The sequence below is a fragment of the Euwallacea fornicatus genome, chromosome 26 (assembly GCF_040115645.1).
Source record: "Euwallacea fornicatus isolate EFF26 chromosome 26, ASM4011564v1, whole genome shotgun sequence".
Classification (NCBI taxonomy): domain Eukaryota; kingdom Metazoa; phylum Arthropoda; class Insecta; order Coleoptera; family Curculionidae; genus Euwallacea; species Euwallacea fornicatus.
In genome coordinates, this window is record NC_089566.1 from 1778484 (window position 1) to 1797320 (window position 18837).

The 18837-nt window shown below is 35.2% G+C and overlaps 2 protein-coding genes and 1 long non-coding RNA gene across 5 annotated transcripts in view; 2 read left to right on the forward strand and 1 right to left on the reverse strand.

Annotated features, from left to right (window-relative positions):
* Nucleotides 1-6090, forward strand: part of LOC136347118 (uncharacterized) — a 39882-nt gene extending 33792 nt beyond the window's left edge. The window contains exons 4-5 of the long non-coding RNA XR_010733436.1: nt 5617-5751; nt 5806-6090. This is a non-coding gene — a long non-coding RNA (uncharacterized lncRNA). The remainder of the gene's footprint in view (nt 1-5616; nt 5752-5805) is intronic.
* The window catches only part of LOC136347105 (fork head domain-containing protein FD5-like), a 153401-nt gene that overhangs the window by 85939 nt on the left and 48625 nt on the right, over nt 1-18837 (forward strand). The gene's annotated exons all lie outside the window — the stretch shown is intronic.
* The window catches only part of Ca-alpha1D (Ca[2+]-channel protein alpha[[1]] subunit D), an 82813-nt gene that overhangs the window by 31833 nt on the left and 32143 nt on the right, over nt 1-18837 (reverse strand). For 2 of the 3 annotated variants that reach the window (XM_066296705.1, XM_066296702.1), the window contains exons 2-9: nt 16662-17013; nt 9244-9349; nt 9036-9175; nt 8863-8969; nt 8641-8793; nt 8406-8587; nt 4512-5022; nt 4379-4452 (exon numbers count right to left, since the gene is read on the reverse strand). In XM_066296705.1, the coding sequence (XP_066152802.1) occupies nt 4379-4452; nt 4512-5022; nt 8406-8587; nt 8641-8793; nt 8863-8969; nt 9036-9175; nt 9244-9349; nt 16662-17013 (1625 nt within the window). Of the gene's footprint in view, nt 1-4378; nt 4453-4511; nt 5023-8405; nt 8595-8640; nt 8794-8862; nt 8970-9035; nt 9176-9243; nt 9350-16661; nt 17014-18837 lie in introns of those variants that run through there. The other variant, XM_066296703.1, reaches the window with a different exon arrangement.

The window sequence follows — 18837 nt, forward strand, 5'->3', positions numbered from 1 at the left end:
TAAAAAATTTTAATAGAATAATTACATGCTAATACTAATAGCATGCAAAGATTAATTGATGAAAATTATTATCACTTTATTGCTCACGATACATTTTGTAATGAATTTCAATCAGATCAGCGATACTTTCGGCACCTGGTAGAATCACCACCACCCTGATAGAAATGTGATCCAGAGTGCTCAGTAGACAGCACGTGAATGAGTGTTACAAACTTAAATATTGCCGTAGTTCAAATAAGTTTTTTGAAATATAAAATTTTAAATTTATATATAAAAATTTATTAATTATATATATAATTTATAGTTAATATATAAAAAACGCATTTAATTGCGTATTATTTCTTCTGAAACCAAACTCTTCCAACTACATGATATTAACGATTTCTTCAATTTAGAAACACTTTCATACGCCTGTGCTTTTCGTGTCATTTCCACAATCAGTATGCACCATATTTACGAGGACACTGCCAAAAGTACCCGACCTAACGCTTTAAGAAAAAAAAAAGTGGAAAATATTACTTTATTTCTCAACACAGTCTCCTTTGCGACTGACACACTTCTTCCGGCAATGTTCTTCAACTTCCATGCCCTCGTCCATAGCAACAAGCTTGAAATGTTTCAAAATAGGCATCAACCCCGGACTCCACCTCTTCATTATTGGGAAATCTCCAGAAATCTATCAAGCCACTTCTTTTTGAAGTTTGAAAATAGAAAAAATCCGAGGGGGCCAAATCTGGCGAGAGAGGTGGCTGGGGGAAATATTAAAAACCAAGTGGATTAATTTTGGCCATCGCGATGAAGGAAGGGGAAACTGGCGCGTCGTTTTGATGAAGCAAGACTTTCTTTTTCGCCAAATGCGGTCATTTTCCCCTAATTTCTTGACTCAAACGCTGCAATAATTTGATATAATGTTCTCCGCGTGTTGTTTTCCGTTCGGGGAAATTGTCTCACGTACGTCCCAAAAAATTGACGCCATCGCCTTTCCTGTAAACGGAACGGTTTTCGCCTCCTTTGAAGCCGATTCTCCCCTTTGAGTCCATTGTTTCGCCTACTCGTTCATCTCAAAAGTGAAATAATGAGCTCACGTTTCATCCATGGCTATGAATCGGCGGAAAAATTCGCCTTTACTGCTGCGTAAGTTTACTAAACACTCCCTTGGAACATCCTCCCGGCGATGTTTTTCTTCATCCTGCGCGCAACTCTCTACGTCCAATTGTCCCGTTAAAATGCGATATACAGTGTTTTATAAAGTGCTCATGTTCGAGTATATTTTTTGTGGATTTTCACCACAAACATCTGGTGTGGTCAGATCTGGAGTGTCATTGAGTCAACCACTGCGAAGTTAGTCTTGGCAACTCGTGCGATCGCGTACAAACCCAAAATTTTACGGTTGTTAAACAAGGGCCAGATTCCCCCAGCGTAGAATCTTTTTTTTTTTTTTTTTTTTTTTATATTTTAATCATGTTACAATCTGTCACATATTAATTACAAGGACATTCAGCAACTTAAGAGTAGAATCTGACTCCGCTTTGATGTTGGATTGACCAAAATCTTTCAAACGAAAGCATTGAATCACGTATCGATCACCGTTTTTTCCTATGCTTCCAAAATCATTGAAAATGGCTCCGACACAGACACGGATCAACGTAGCACCCTCAAACTTCAGCCATAAGCTTGCTAAGGTTATGTCTTTGTAATAGAGGCAAATTTTTATCAAAAAAACCGCCATCTACATGTCAAATCGGGTACTTCGGGGACTATCCTCGTACTGCAACGCGCGTCTAGTGAGATATTTTATAGATCTAAGCTCGAAAACACGCCCTTGATACTAAGCCGAAATAAATGCTACCTATACCTATGAACATTTTAAGTAGAGATAAGAACGAAAATAATAGAGCATTACCATTCTATTGAGTTTTGTGAAAGCTATTCTCTCGAATATTGAAGTTTTTGTTGCACTTTTTCATTCGGTAACGGGTGTAGCGAGCGCTTCTTATCGGATTTTAATGAGATAACGCGACTCAAAGCTCATTGAATACGACAATGCGTCGGCGTGTTTCACCAAGGCGAAAAGCAATTTCACAAGAATTTACTAATACCACTACTTACTACTACTACTACTACTACATTTGTATATATATTTTTTTAATAAAAATATACAAGAGACCTTCAAAAACTTTTTGTTTGTTGTGCTATATGGCGGGAGTTCACCTCCCAGTTTAAATAAGGTAAATAAAATCTAAAAGCGTACGAAGTGCTGAATCGGTGGAATAAAGCGTTTATGGCTAAAACGTAGCTTTACAAAATGGTTTCGTTAATTCAATCAGACCAGTTATCACAAATAGAAGAGTCTGGTAATTGCGAAACGTCTACTGATACGAAATTAACTCGCGTTGCTGGTTATGGTACGTTTTTGGGTAATTTTTGTTCGTTGGTCGAAAATAGAACATACGAACGCTCTTAGGAATATTTGATTTGTTTTTGTTGCCTTAGATGGCGGACGCGTCGCATCCGACTTTATTGAGAGGAACCGAATTTAAAGATTTATTAACTCAAGAATCAGAGCGATTATTTTGAATGAAATATTGCATCTGTGTATTTTATGAGAGTGGAGCGAATTGACTTTTTAAATTATGTACGTTGCCATTTGCATTTTAAAGGGCAACTTGTGAACTTTAATTTGAGAGGCAATTCGAGCGAAAGAGAAGTTTTTTGAAAAAAATTTGGTCCTTACGATAATTTCTGTTCAGAACACCTTACACCCCCATGTGCAGAGTTATTTACCCAACCCGCTCGATAAAAGTTTACTGAAAGTGTGACGAATGTGAAAATTTGAAAATAAGTTAACTTACATGTGTACTATTTTTTTGTGTTTTAAACGTCCTATCGCTTTCGGTTTAACCAGAAACACCTGTCAACTTGCTTATTTCAAATGCAACTCACGGTATATTGTTTTATTTTTAGATCCTTCGTAATATTTCAGACACATTTTCCGTACAATGTATTATGCTTAATCTTCACCGTTTTTGAGATATTTGACCTTGAATTAAAAACGTGCCTCCGTAATGACGAAATTTCGAATTCCACACATCCGCAGTTAATAAAGACGTAATTTTCACATTTTTCAAAATGTCAATAAATAGCTTTAAGCTTACGCTTTCGCTATTTATATGGGTTGGTATTATATAGGGTGTCCAAAATTCAGCTCCTGACGTTCATATTTTTCGATTTGCAGAAGTCTATTTTTTAATTGGAACTCCCTGTAACTTTGAGCAGTATCAAGTAGAGAATGCAATTCTCTATCGAATTGTACCTATATCTATTTCAAACCACTCTCGAAATAATGCGTTGTCCTGTCAAAGACGACAGTTATTTAAAAAATTAAAAAGTCATTAAAAAAATTAAACTTAAACTCCCACTAGTTTTACATAAAATTTAATTATTTCGAAAATGGTTCGGAACAGGTATAAATAAACCTGATGAACTCCGAGAGCGAATTAAACTCTCTATCTAGTACTCTTCATAGTTATGAGGTGTCCCATTAAAAAAAATAGGCTTCTCCAACTTCAATGTCTCAATCTTCAGAACTGCGAATGTTAGGAATTGAATTTTGGACACCCTGTATGTGGAATACTAAACCATATAAATAGCAATAGTGTTAACTTAAGACTATACAGGGCGGTCCTCTGTGAAGTGTCTCGATCGATTCCGGGAAAAATCTGAAAATTAGGGGATATACGTTTATTATACGTTTCATATAAAAAGTGTTCAGAATTCATTGTAGAGTCCAAAAATGGAATAAAATATAGGGCGTTCTATTTAAAATGAGCAAGTCGACATCTGCTTCCGGTATAACCGGAAGTACCGCCATCTTGAAAATATTTTTAACTAGTGTCCCCCAACGACTTAGGTATATCCCCCCATTTTCATATTTTTCCAAATTATGGGATTCCCTCAATCGATCGAGGGGCTTCCCGGAGAACCACTCTGTATATTGATATTTTGTAAAATATGAAGATTATGTATTTATTAACTGCGGACGTGTGGAATTTGAAACTTCGCATTCTACTAAGGCACGTTTTTAATTCAAGGTCAAATATCTCAAAAACGGTGAAGACTAAGTTTAACACATTATACAGAAAATGTGTCTCAACTATTACGCAGAATCTAAAAAAAATGATATACCAGGAGTTCCATTTGAACTAAACGAGTCGACAGCTATTTCCAGTTAAACCAGAAGCAACGAGAAGTTGAAAATGTAAAAAACTAGTATACGTCGAAGTCAACTTAACTTCAAATTTTCACATTCCTGTCGCCTTCAGGCCCTAGTAAACCTTTGACGAACGAGTTGGGTGAACAACCCTGTATACAAAATTACCTGGAATCCCAAACTGTACATCTTTAGTAACATTTCTAATGTGAATAAAGCTATGAAAACCATGTTTGTATATTCTGAAACAGACAAATAATTTAATTAATCGCACGTAACTACGTGGTCAAAAACGGACTACCTTGGAAGTCATCAAGCCATGGCGGTTGTTCGTAGTGTTCGGTGGCCAAAACGCCTGTATTCAGAAAAACCAACACTATAATGAGCCAATAAAAGGTTTGCGATTTAACGGCCTTCCTGCAAGCTCTTCGCATTCGACGATTAGCTCGGTCAAAGTCTTTCTTTTGCTTGGCAAACCAGGACTCCTGCTGAATTTCCTCCTCGCCCAGTTGATCAGTAGACGCCATTTCATTGACGATGTTATTCCTCTGGTCTTGGGTCTGTTGGTCTTCGCCCTCGGGCTCAATATCCTCCGCTTGAGTTATCCAATCCAAGTAGCCACGCAGATCTTCTTCCAATTGCTGTTTTTCTCGAAGCTTATGAAAGTCGCCTCGAGCTTTAGCTTTCTCTCTTTCTTTGGAAAATTCTCCGCTCAGCACACCGAGAATTAAATTCATAACAAAGAATGCTCCCAATATCACCATTGAAACAAAATAGGACCACTGCCATTCGCGTCCCAGAGCATCTTGAATCTGCGCAAGTACCAGAATTAAGTTTATACGGGGTGTTTCATTTAAGGCGACACAAGAGATTATCTCCGAAAGCGAATTTAAAACCGAAAAAAGTTTCAGACTAGCATGGTTTGTTATAAAAGGGGACGTCTAACACACTTAACCAAATCTTTACTCACGGTCATTTAAAGGCCATTTCCAGGCCATTTTTGTTTTTTTTTTAAACTTCTTGTTTTCCAGATATCGATAAAAATTCATATCGCAAATTTAAAATAACATTACAACGACCTTGCTAACAGAAAATTAAAATTCACAGATTCTAAAAATTGACCTAAAATCGTAGTAGAAATTATTTTAAAACATTTATCAGTCGAATAAACGTTCAAAATGTTGATTTTTCACAGTCAGGCATTTTCCAATTCTCATAGTAAACAATCTGGAAATATTTCCAAGTATTTCTTAAGTGATTGCTTCACAAGCCGCTCTGATGTAGTTTTCTTAGCGTCTGGAGTTGTTGAGACTTGATATAACTTGAACGAAAACGGGGTATTGGGATCAAGTCAGGTGATCTGGGTGGTCAGTTCAGCGGACCATTACGTTCTATCCATTTTTCAGAAAATGCTTCCTTCAAGATATTTCATATCGCGTGAGCAACACGGGCTGGATATTCATCATGTTGACACCACCAAGCCGCTCTTCGATCAAGAGGAGGGCCAGCAAAACCGGGAGATCATTTAAGAGAAAACTACGGTATATCTCTCCATTTGAAGTGCCTCCAATAGAAACGATCTAATTATTTTGTAGCTGACAATACGGAACCGCACATTAGCTGACCAAGATCTTTGGTATTCTACTTGTCCAAGCTATCGAGGATTCTAGAGACCAATAGTGCATGTTGCGGCGATTTACCTCATCGTAGTTCGTGAAAATGGATTAGTCGGAAAAAATTACATCGAGGAAAAATTTTTCATTTAAATCTAATTTTCCCTTTGCCCAATACAAAATTGCACCCGCTTTTCAATATCGCTGCCACGTAATTCTGGGCGGAGGGAAACATGATGCAGATGTAACTTATTTAATTTTAAAATGCGATGCACACTGTCCAACGAAATGTCCGAAGTTCTTGACGGACGACTCACGGAAAGTTACATGGGGATCAACAGCTACAGCCGCTAACATAGCAATTTGGTTGTTTTCAATGGTGGCAGTTCTTGCGCAGTTTTTCTCACTTGTCTCCATCTTGCCGCTTCCAAGAAGTTTCTTACTGTTCAATTAACTGTGTGATGATAAGGTGCTCTTTCTTCAGGGAATCTTTCGTTAAGCTTCGGTGCTGCTTTCACCACTTTCTCCGTAAGCTAACGCCGTTTCAGTCTTATTTTCTTTAGCAAAGTTCTCCATTTTTCACTTTTAAATTAACAACTTTAGTTGCAAAACAAATAATTAGCCTCTACTTAAAAGTTCCTTTGAAGTTCACAAGTAAATTCGACAAATCCCAAAAAAATTAGGACATTCTAGTGAAAACATGGCGTTTTCGTTCGATTGATACATGTTAAAAAAGTATTTGCTATGGTTTTGTATTCGGTTTTTGAATCTGTGAATTAAAATTTATCATTAATAAAGTTTTTTTTTTTAACTTAAGTCGTCTATCGTTTTAAACGTGCTACCTCGATTTTTTTGTGATATTTGGTAAATATGATGTTTTATTAAAAAGCTTTTCCAGTAAAAAATAATAAGTTTTTTCAGTTCTTTCAAATTTATAGGAAAATTGTTGTTTCATTAAAAAAAGCAAAGCTGGACTGGAAATATCCTTCAATTAATCTTGACTAAAAATTTAGTGCGTTAGACATCCCCTTTCATAACAATCAACGTTTGTTTACATTTTTTGGAACAACTTCATTTTACGGGAAATCAGATAATCAAAAAATATATATTTTCCCTGATTTCGCACATTATTGTGGGTGTAAATATAAAAATTTTCACTGCGCTGCTTCTCTATTACGGAGTTATTCAAAAATTTGTGTTCGAAATTTAGAAGCATATACAGGGTGAGTCGGGAGGATCGTGCCAAACTTCAGCAGTGTGTTGTACATGAAAAATAAATGTAAAAAAATGTTGTTATCCGATTTTCGTGTGTTTACAAGTTATAGCGTAAATAAAATTAAAACATAAAATTAAAAAAATTTATAAATTTCATAAGAAATTCCATAAATAAACGTTTGGATATCATAGTAAATGTTCAAAAATATCGCCATTAACTTCTAAACATTTTCGGCTTCGTCTATGAAGAGCATTCGTTGCGCTCCTGATCGTTTCATGTCTTTCTTTAATGGCAGCTGCAGCATTTCTAATGCGTTGAATTAGTGCATCTTGAGTGTCCACTTTTGCTCTGTATACTTCAGTTTTAAACCAACACCACAAACAATAGTCTAGTGGTGTGAGGTCTGGAGACCTTGGAGGCCAACTAATAGGGTCACCATGACCAATCCAACGTCCAGGAAACGTTTCGTCTAAATGTTGCTTAACCTTTATGTTTTAATTTCATTTACGCTATAACTTGTAAACAAACGAAAATCTGATAACATTTGAGTTTTTTTACATTTATTTTTCATGTACAACACGCTCGTGAAGTTTGGCACGATCCTCCCGACTCGCCCTGTATAACTGAAACTATCGCTCGTGTGAGAAAAAACCGTTAGACTTCTTATAGGAGATTTCGTTGGCTGCAACTTTAGTTCGTATGACTTTTTTCGTAAATGTAGCGGTTTCTGAGATATTCCCGAAAACCGGAATTTTAGGCAAAAAGTGTATACTAAATCAAGTGCTGATAATTTATTTAACTCTCTTGCTACACTGACTGCCAATTCATGAAAAGTATCCAGAAACATTAATTTTCCTATGGAAGTTCCCGTATTCATCAAAAATCATTTTCCAAAATCGCGTCACGTGGCACTCAACGTGTTTAAACAATAACGCGTTCCGACAATGTATTTTTAGGTCCAACTGGCACACGGGATCGTGGAGTGAAGGGGAGAACGCTGGATGGGGTAACTAAAACGTGGTTTTAGTGTATTTTTAATTTTCTCAAAGGCGAGATGTCTCTTGTGCGAAATATTTTTTTGCACAAGAGCCACCTAGTATTTTAGTTTTTTTTAGGTTCGTTCGAATGAGGAATTACACGCAAAAAGGGATGTAAAGGCAAAAAGTTAAAAAAAAATTTATATATTTATACTCACAATAATATTTGAAATCGGGGAAAAACTAAATGTTTTTAATGTGTGATTTCCCGTAACGTAAAGTTGGCCCTTTTTTTTTTTAATTTTAACTTTGGTTTCAGGGATAATTGCTCGTGTCCCTTTAAAAAATGAAACATCCTGTATAACGCAGTCAGAATGCATTTGCCTTACATTATAAAGTACATCAGTCCACCCTTCTAGGGTAATACACTGGAAAACTGTCAACATAGCTAAACCAAAATTGTCGAAATTCGTAATGCCGGCATTTGGACCCTCCCAATCCAGCCCACAAGTATACCCGGCAGAACAATTGAACCCATCCCCACACGTTATCGGCACTTCCATTGATTCATCTACGACCTGAGACATTAAAATCAACCTCTCGATAACGCAATCGGAAATATACTTGTTGAATCCTTGTAACAAGTCTTATGCATCTGTCCTGAGAACAACTCCAGTCCTATTATGGCGTAAATTATTATTACAAACAACACCAATAGAGCAATGTGTAATAAAGGCACCATGGCACGAAGAATTGAATTTAGTACAACTTGAAGACCTAGAAATCAATAAGGACATTTAATTGTCATCGAGCGCTAACGACAACAAATAAAGCTAATATACGTACTGGGTACTCCAGAAACAAGTCTCAAAGGACGCAACACTCTAAAGGCTCTTAGAGCTTTCACATCGAAGCTGTCTCTTGTTAAAAATGAGAGGGCAGTACTTATCATCCTTGAAAATTAATAAAGTTATAAAAAAGATCTGCAGGCACCTTCGTGAATATTAAATAGTTCTCACCCTATCACTACGATCGTAAAATCTAACAGATTCCATCCATTTCTCAAATACGCTCCTGGGTGCATTAAGAAACCATAAGCAATAATTTTCATAATACATTCCGCCGTGAAAATTACTAAAAAGATGTACTCAATTTTTTCCTAAAAAAAAAATAATTAACGATAGACGAAATACGTAACACGTATAAACAATTGTGATTGGACCTTACCAAATATGTATTTGTGGTATTGGAATCACCATTAGGAAATGGAGTGTATACAGCCAGAGCTACGCAATTGGCAAAAATTGTCATCAAAATCAGCCACTCAAAGGGTCTTTCCAAATACGTTAAGGAGAGAAATTTCTAAATTCAAATAGGTATTTGTTCGGAACCAGAGAGCTTTTTTAATCGTTTAGAAATAGAAAAAATTTTGATTTTAGCTGGCTCTCCCTGTAAACTTACCCGACACGTCGGTTCTTATTTCATTCCGAATGGAACCTCGACGTTTTGCTGTAAATTGCGTAAAATGATTTTATTCCAAAACTTGATAAAATATAACTTCGCGGTTTTACTATTAATCTCAATAATTATCATAATCAATAAACTATCAATTCGATAAATTCGCTCATTAATTGGTTTCCAATGAAACTACAGAGGGTCATTACCCACTATTAACATACGCAAAAAAATATTGAAATAATATACATTTATACGTTTATAATAATAAAACAATTAATCGAAGGCAAACACTTGAATATTATTTTTAATATAGCTATTTCGAAAAATGAAATAAAACAAACACTAAAACTTTGAAATAATAAATCATTTGATATGGTGATAATCCGAATGACGTCAAAAACTGAAATTCGGCGTGTGTCCATTAATGTGTATATAGGGAGTTTTAATGCGATTATGTTAGTAATTTTCAGGACGCGCCCCTCTTAAAAATTATGGAATATTCTAAATAATGCAATAATCCCTAAAGTGGCATTCTTGTAATCTATTACAAACATTTTACCTCGTAATTTGGTACTTGGGGGTTCCGTAGGTCTTCATTGATGCATAGATTCAAACCAACGTCAGTTCCAGACAGTTTTTAAAACAGTGCAAAGTACCGAAGACGGGGGCCAAGTTTTGGGTAAAAACGTGTTTTTGATAAATTAATTAAAATAATTTAAATATATTTAAAATTTTAACACCCTGTGTCATTTTTCTATCTCCCTGGTCACACAAACAGCACCCATCACATGGGCATTTTTTTTGCTCATCAATTTTCGAAAATGTCGAATTTCCGCTTCGATTCTGCTTTAAAAACGATGAGAAAAATCTTCAAATCCAAAAACAAACGACTATTTATAGAACTGTAAAATTGCAACTAAAAAAAATGCATAATGTCATTTTTCAAGGAAAAGCAGCAAAGGATTTTTTAAAATTTCTTATTTTCTTATTTTCTATCCATATACCGAAGTCAAGTTTCTCGTGCGACTTTAAGTTTTTTTTTCTGAGTTTCCAAGATATTGAAACAGCTTGGCAACCTAGTGACAATAGTCTTAGTGCAAGAAAGTAACTATTTGAATGAATATTAATTAGTTAAAGTTGTACTAAATAACTTTAAAAAAATGCAAAGTACATTAAAAAGGCTATACACGCCTTACAGTAGAAAGTTGATCTATATGGTAAAGCATGCATTACGGCATACATGGTGGTATTCTGATAAAGATAACTGCTACAGAAATAAATTTATAAACAAATATCAGCCTAAAATGGCTACATTATGGATTAAATAGCTATTATAAATCCCAGCAGATATTAATTACATGTCGTGCTATTAATAAAGTTAGCAGAGAAGGATGAAAATATATTTCACAATAATTACTGTTGCTATACCGTAGTATAAAAAGTATGCAGGGTGGGCCAATGAAAACGAAACAAGGCCGATTTCTCATATTTACGCTCAAAAAAAAAAAATCGTTGAGACTCCTCGATTTTTATTTCGAGGGGGAAATCTTTTACGGCCATTGTCAACATTGCTAGTTTCAACCCCTTGACGGGGGAAGGTGCAACCCTTAAACCTTAAATGGGATTAGGGGTCAAGTGATGCCTGATTTTAAAGATCATCGAAATCTCTTTTTAATGCTATCGAGTTTTTGAATTTGACGCAGTAGTTTTCGGGAAATCACGTTATAAACGTTGAAGAATCCAACATTTTAACAAATAATAGTGTTTTTTCAATTCGTAACTTACATTAAAAAAAAATTGTGAAAAAAACCGAAGCCGGGCCGAAGAGGACCAGTGGAGGGGCCCGCAAGATCACCAGATTTAAGTCCGTTAGATTTTTTTCTATGGGGCGACTTAAAGAGTAAAATTTATAAAACTCAGCCAGAGTCTCTAAATTGTTTACGTCAACAAATCATTGATGAATGTCGCAAGGTTACATCTGAAATGCTGCGAAACGTCCGAGATCGGTTTGAACAAAACCTCTATTTCTGTACGGAAGCAGGACATTTGTTGAAAACATGTTACACCGCTGCTTTTACAAAAAATAGAAATCGTGTTCTTAACGGAGGACATTTTCAGCAACTTATTTAATTTTTGTTCGTCTAAATGGTCGTTATAAATTGCTACAAATTAAGTATTATTATAACTAATTTGGTCGTTATTGTAACATACAATGTTAACTACACCGTTTGTTGTTTGGAAACGCTCGATGTTACGAAAAAAATTTAAGAGACCATTTTTTCAACAAAAACAACTAAAATTAAGAAAACGACTTTGATTTTTTTGAAAAAGCAGCGGTGTAACATATTTTTCACAAAAAGTGATCACGGTCATGGCCTTGGAGGCGCCACTGCTTGCATTTAAATATTCGTTTTTCTTTTAAAAGATGGGTTTCTACACCTAACTTACGCCCACCAAGTTTGATAAAATTATTTAATGCAGGTCCGGACTTATTAAAAAATATATAGCAGATTTTAACACCCTGTATTTCAGACAGAAAGCGAAAACGGAACTAGGTTCATATAAACTTGTTTTCTCAAAATCACTTCCGAATCACTCCTTAAATTTATGATATACTATTCTGAAACACCCTGTATATTAAATCAAATATACACAAAAATGTTCGTTACTGGAAATAAAATTCTTTATACACTTTTTTTCCTCTGGTATAGCAACAGTAAAACATATATATATATATATATATATATATGTGTGTGTGTGTGTGTGTGTGTTTTGTATACTTTCCATGGTATTCAGTACGAAATCATGTTTTTATGGAAGCCTCCGTTAATTAATTTGTTATTATTTGCGAATTTACAGGTGTTTGAAACATTTTTTCGAACAACTATCTCAAAATGATCGACATCGTGAAAGGTTCTTTGTTCGTAAACGTTTTGATTTAAAAATTACTTTTTAATAAAGTCCAGTGGGCTCAAATCAGGTGAACTGCCGGGTCAAAATGATTCTATATTGCGCCCCATTAATCGGTGCTAGAACATTTCCAGAAAGCGTTCCCTAACGCGCCTTTATTTATGTAGAGATATTCCGTCGCCCTAAAACCACAGTGTTCTTGCGACTAGATCTATTCTATGGAAAGTATCGATTAATTCAGTACTTAAAAAATTTAATAAATTTTCCTAAGCATCATATATAACGTATATATATATATATATATATATATATATATATATATATATATATATATATATGTATATATTTTTTTTTATACCACTTTACATTAGTTTTAAAATCATATTGATCGCTTCATTCAGTTACAGCGAGATCTACAGTTTTGTGAGCTTCATTAAATATAAAGGACGCTTCGCCGGTCCCTAATATTTAATAAGAAGATTCAAGACTTTCTTCTTGTTTGCCTTCAAGCCCAAAAGAAAACTCCACTCTCATGCCGAAATCACGTTTTTTCAAGGCGTTTTTAAATTTTGGCGTGTATGGACACAATTTGCTTCCATGCAAAACGTATTTTATGATGTCGACTACACCCAAATAAACTTGTCATTTTACACCTTTAGGGCTTTTTGGTCGCTTATGAGGCCATTTGAAATTCACACAATCATCTACTGAACTAGTGAATGTAAACTTGGCTATTAAGTTAGTGACCTTAGGTTGCTGAATATTCTTTTTTGGATGTCGGATATGCAAGGTGACAGCTTTTCAATGAGGTGTGTTTTTTCCCAGCAATCAATATAATTTAAATTTTCTTTTGACGAGATGGTATATATATATATATATATATATATAACGATAATTTCACAATTTCCAACCTTAACAATTTATTGCAATGAAAAAAAAATTCTTTTATTGGTCCTCTTATAAATTTTGAAACTCGGTTTAGTACATAAATAATAACTAGTATATAGTGGAGCCATTTGGGTACAATATGGATGTAGTGCTGTGTATTACACAAGCTGACGTTTGTCTAAAAATTTATTTCTGAGTCAATTTGTTTTAAAAAATTACCGTAATAAAGTAAGCTGAATTGTTGCTGTATGATATACATCAACTTTGCACCAAGGCGAACGTATTCTCTTCAATGTATTTTACGTCTTCTTGAAAAAAATGTATTTGTTACAGCTTTAATTAATAAATACTAATTCAAACGATATTTTTTATGTAATAGTATTGCCGTGCTGGCAGATTTCAATATCTCAAAAACGCAAAAGTCCAAAAACATTTTTAAAAAATTAAAGTTCTCAAAAAACTTGAAAATTGCTACGTGATTAGAATTATTTTAAAATTAAGAATCTGTGTCCTTTTTGTATTTTCCACATTTTGAGGTATAATAGTAAATGGTGAAGTTTTTTATATAAAAAAAAACCAGCTTGAACGTGATAGACAGCCATTTGTTTTTTATTTGTATGTAAGATCTAATCGTTTTTCAAGTAGAAGCGGAAAACAAATAGAAAATTACTTAAACTTATAAACAAAGAAACGTCCCATATGATGCGCACTCTATGTGGTGGCATTTGATGATATGCAGGGTGTCTCGAGTAACGTGAGTTCCATGAGGATTATGGAAGCGGCAAGAAATAAAAGGTGGCTCAAATTAAAAAAAAAAAAAAAAAAAAAAAAAAAAAGATGCGCATTTTTATGCCCGTTCAGAAAATACATATTTTAAAATTGAAGATATTTACAAGAATTGTGAAAATTTGAACAAAAAAATGAAAACTGATTTTCGAAAATCATAAATTATGATTAGACTGTCTGAATAAATTCTACGAAATTTGGCAATTCTATATTATCGACAACTGTCATTTGAATGGCGTTCCCAGAATTTTTCTAGATTTTCAAAATTTTGATAAACTACATCTAACTTTATTATTTCTTATGGCCGCCATATTGAATTTTGGTGGCGTCAAATAGTCAATAAAAACTTAATATATTTTTAATATTAACGCAATTTTAATTCCATAAATTTTACCAAAATTAACAGAGAAACACAATAAAGGAATTGGTACATTTTCTTGCCATGAGCAGGAATTATTAATCCTAATAACTATAAAAAATGTTCAAATATTTCTCCGTTATGGTTAACACGAACTTTACAGCGGTTAACAACGGGCATACCACTTTTTACCATGTCTAGAGATATTTCCTGAATGGTTCGCACAACTGCAGCCTCCAACTCTGCTGCTATATCGTAGGATCTGCAATAAATCTTATCCTTTACATATTCTTAAACGAAAAAATCGATTAGTGTCAAGTCTGGAAAACGTGCTGGCCAACTGACAGGTCCTCGATTTGCAATCCAATTATTTCCATACGTATCATTTAGATATTCCGTAAACACGAACGAAGTTATGTGGCGGTGCCCCATCCTGCTGAAACCACATGTTAGCTACAGTAGCCAGTAAGGAATCTTCAATTATTTATGCAACGTTTTGCTGCAGAAACTACATATTTTTCCCCAGTCAGTGTTCCATCAAAAGTTACAAATATCATATGTCCATTAAGAATTTCAAGCCATACATTAAAGTCCCATTTGACTTGATGCCTCAATTCCCAGTTCGTTCTTGGATTTTCGTCATCCCAATATGCGTTGTTTTTCCTGTTGAATATTCCGCAGTTTGTGAAATGTGTTTCGTCAGACCATAAAACTCTAATAGAAAATTGAGGATCTGTTCTAGATTTTTTCAAAAATCAATTGCAAAAATGAAGTGTTCCCCCAGCGTCACCATCTCTAAGACCTTGGCTAACAAGTTCTCGGTATGATTTAAATTTATTTTTCTTTAGGGCCCGATGAGCAGTTGATCTCGCTGTACCAATATTATATTTTCTTTTTCGCAGTGAGATACAAGAGTTTTCAACAACACTTCCAACAAAATAGTTTTCAACATTTTCATTAATCCTGAGTGTTCTGGTTTTCCTCTCTAGAGATCCCCACTTAACTAGGTTCACTTTAAGTCTATTAAATACTGTAAGCTCAGGTTGACGCCTCTGAAGATGCACATTTTGAGCTTTGCCTGCATTTCTTCCACTCAAATTGTAGCAGTTATTAATCTCCAGCTTTTCTTAATTCGAAAACCGTTGCATAATTGTATTATTTTTTATTTTTTGCCGAATAAAAGTGTAAAATTGATCAAAATAACTTTAAAAGAGTAAAAACTAATCTCGAATACAACGATAGTGAAGACTTGTTCGTAGGGCTTCACGAACGTATCTATCTTAACACCAAAGTCTAGTGATGCTCTTTGAATAGTATAAAACATAGCACTTGTTTTTGAACCTACTAGGGTGAAATAATGTTTTTATTTTTCTCCCTCTGGCGGGTCCAATGGCGCTTTCATGAGGCGTGGCTGGAAAGCCTTTTTTTTGTTTAATCGACGCCACCAAAATCCAATATGGCGGCCATAGGAAGTAACAGAGTTCGATGTAATTTCTCGAAATCTAAAGGAAGAATTCCGAGAACGTCATTCGATTGACAGTTGTCGATAATACGGAACTGCCAAATTCGATATAATTTCTCGAAATCTAAAAGAATTCCGAGAACGCCATTCGATTGACAGTTGTCGATAATACGGAACTGAAAAATTCGATATAATTTCTCGAAATCTAAAAGAAGAATTCGGAAAACGCCATTCGATTGACAGTTGTCGATAATACGGAACTGCCAAATTCGATATAATTTCTCGAAATCTAAAAGAATTCCGAGAACGCCATTCGATTGACAGTTGTCGATAATACGGAACTGAAAAATTCGATATAATTTCTCGAAATCTAAAAGAAGAATTCGGAAAACGCCATTCGATTGACAGTTGTCGATAATACAGAACTGCCAAATTTCGTAGGATTTACACAAACTGCGGGCTCGAATTTTATTATTTTCGAAAATCGCAGTTTTCAGCTTTTGTTGCTCATATTTTGACAACCCCTGCACTTATTAATGTTAACTTTAGAATATTTTCCGAACGGACACGAAAATGCGCATCTTTTTTCAAATTTGAGCCCCTTCGCATCTCTCAGCGCGTCCATAATCCCCACAGAACTCACTCTATTTGGGACACCTCGTATTGTGGATGTTATGTTGATTTATTCTCATCGTTTGTTGAGAGAAGTCTCTCTCCTCGAAGCTTATGACACGCATACATCAACACCACGTATTAGTCCATTACACTCTAAATAAAGGATACTTCCATTCGACAACATCAATGCACATTTTTCTAATAGGATTCTTAAGAGTGAGACAGAAGAGAGCGCGTTTGGGACGATCCGGCGGTGGTTTTTGAACACGTCTGGGAGGTCGCTTGGGGGCGGTAGGGGGCTGTTGCTGTTGCCCTTGAGAAATGTTCCCTACCGCCGATGAAGCTCCTGCCAGCCCCCCACCTCCTACTGAACTCATTGTTCCTCTTGCTCTACAATTATTATTGCTAAGCGACACCACTGGCCATGTACGACCCTCTCCCGATGCACGGTCGCTGTACCCGGTAACGGACCACAGACGACTGTTGCATGAAGAGGGATCTCGGTGTTCATGCTGCTGCCCTAAAGCAAAGAGTTAAAGTACTGCAGTTATATGAATGTACATGTACAGTTAGTAAATATGTATTTTGTAAAGTATTTTATAAAGCTTCGTACAGCCCACATCAAAAAACGTACTGAATGCCGAACAAGAAAGTAATTTGGACGAGGCACCAAATCTTGTGGTTTTGTTGCCCGTTTCCTTTTATCCGGCGTTCGGTTCGTTGTATTGTTCGATGTGCGGTGTAACGTTCAGATTTGTATGAAACTTTGTTGTCAGCCCATTGTTGGGTAACAAATATCTAGTTATGTAATATGAACACGATATAGTTTTAGAGAAAATTTACAAAATATATCAACGCGTGTCCTTGCGAGAAATAGAGTTGATGTAACGCGCAGTGTGGTCGGAATCGGTCAGTTTTAACAGAGAAAGCCCATTTCCCGATTAGATAAGGCAAAATCGACTTAGATGTCATGGGTTCGATTTCTGAGATATGTTCAATGGTAAAAACCGCCCGACGCTATTTGCCGTGTCAACCGAGATATAGGGCGTTCTCAAATTTTTGGAAATTTTGAAAGTTCTCCGTAATTTGTTTTGTGTCAAAGAATATTTTAATTTTGTAAACACATTTTTGAGAGCAATCCAGTGGCTGATTTAGATTTTTTCTCTAGTTTTTTTCATTTTATCAGGAATACATATACAGGGTGTTTCCTAACTACGTATAAAAAATTTAAAGGCGTAATCCTCGACTGATTTTGAGTCAAAAATGTCTAATAAACATATGTCCGCAAATGCCTTGTTTCCAAGATACAGGGTGTTGAAATGTGACAAGAAAAAGATTTTATTTCCAAAATGACTCGATTTGGGTGTTTGAATTTTAGAAAAGACAATTCCGGGGGTTCCGGGGTTTTCTTCAATACGTCTTAAGATTTCTTCCTCCACTTCTGGTGTTCGACGTGTTATTGGCTTTCCTCCTCCTAGAGTTTTCATAAGAGATCCTGTATCACAAAGACGTTGAAAGAGGTTTTTAAAGGTTTGGTGGTTGGGAGCTTGGTGGTTCGGAAACCTTTCCATGTAAATGCGCCTCACTGCCAAACACATACCATCAGCAAGGCCGTAAACAAAAACCATTTTGGCCATTTCTTGATTAGTGTAATTAGGCATTTGAAAAATTTTCAAAACTGAGGTATAATTTGATTTTTGGGACACCGAACTAAATTCTTTCACTTTAGAGAGTAAAACACCAAAATAACACTGACTATCTTGATTATAGTAGTGAAAGTAGCAAAAAAACTAACAATAAACAAGTTAGTAAATACCACCAAACCTTTAGGAACCTTTAAAACCTTTTTCAACGTTTTTCAGTCAACACCCTGTATCTTGGATACAAAGCATTTGCGGACATATGTTTATTAGATATTTTTGACTCAAAATCAGTCGAAGATTGCGCCTTTAAATTTTTTACACGTAGTTAGGAAACACCCTGTATACAGGGCGTCACAAATTAGTAGGCCAATCCGCTAACCACAGACTCTTTGAGCGAAAATAAGTCGACTTTCTTTATGCGACTTTTTTCTTTGGCGTTTTATATTCACTATACAGAGTGTTAAAGTTATTATTATTATTAACCACACATTTCGACGCACATTTGAGGGCAAATCATCTAGTAAATTTCTAAATGAATTTCTTAAAAAAAATAGAAATTGTTCAGCATTTAATCGCGGAGACATGAAAACCGGATCTCAGAGAAAATTGTCAACTGTTCCTGCCCAGATATTTAAACGAATATGTGCTTTCAGTTGGATGATGTTCCACCACATTACCATGTGTTGAGGGGCAATATGCTG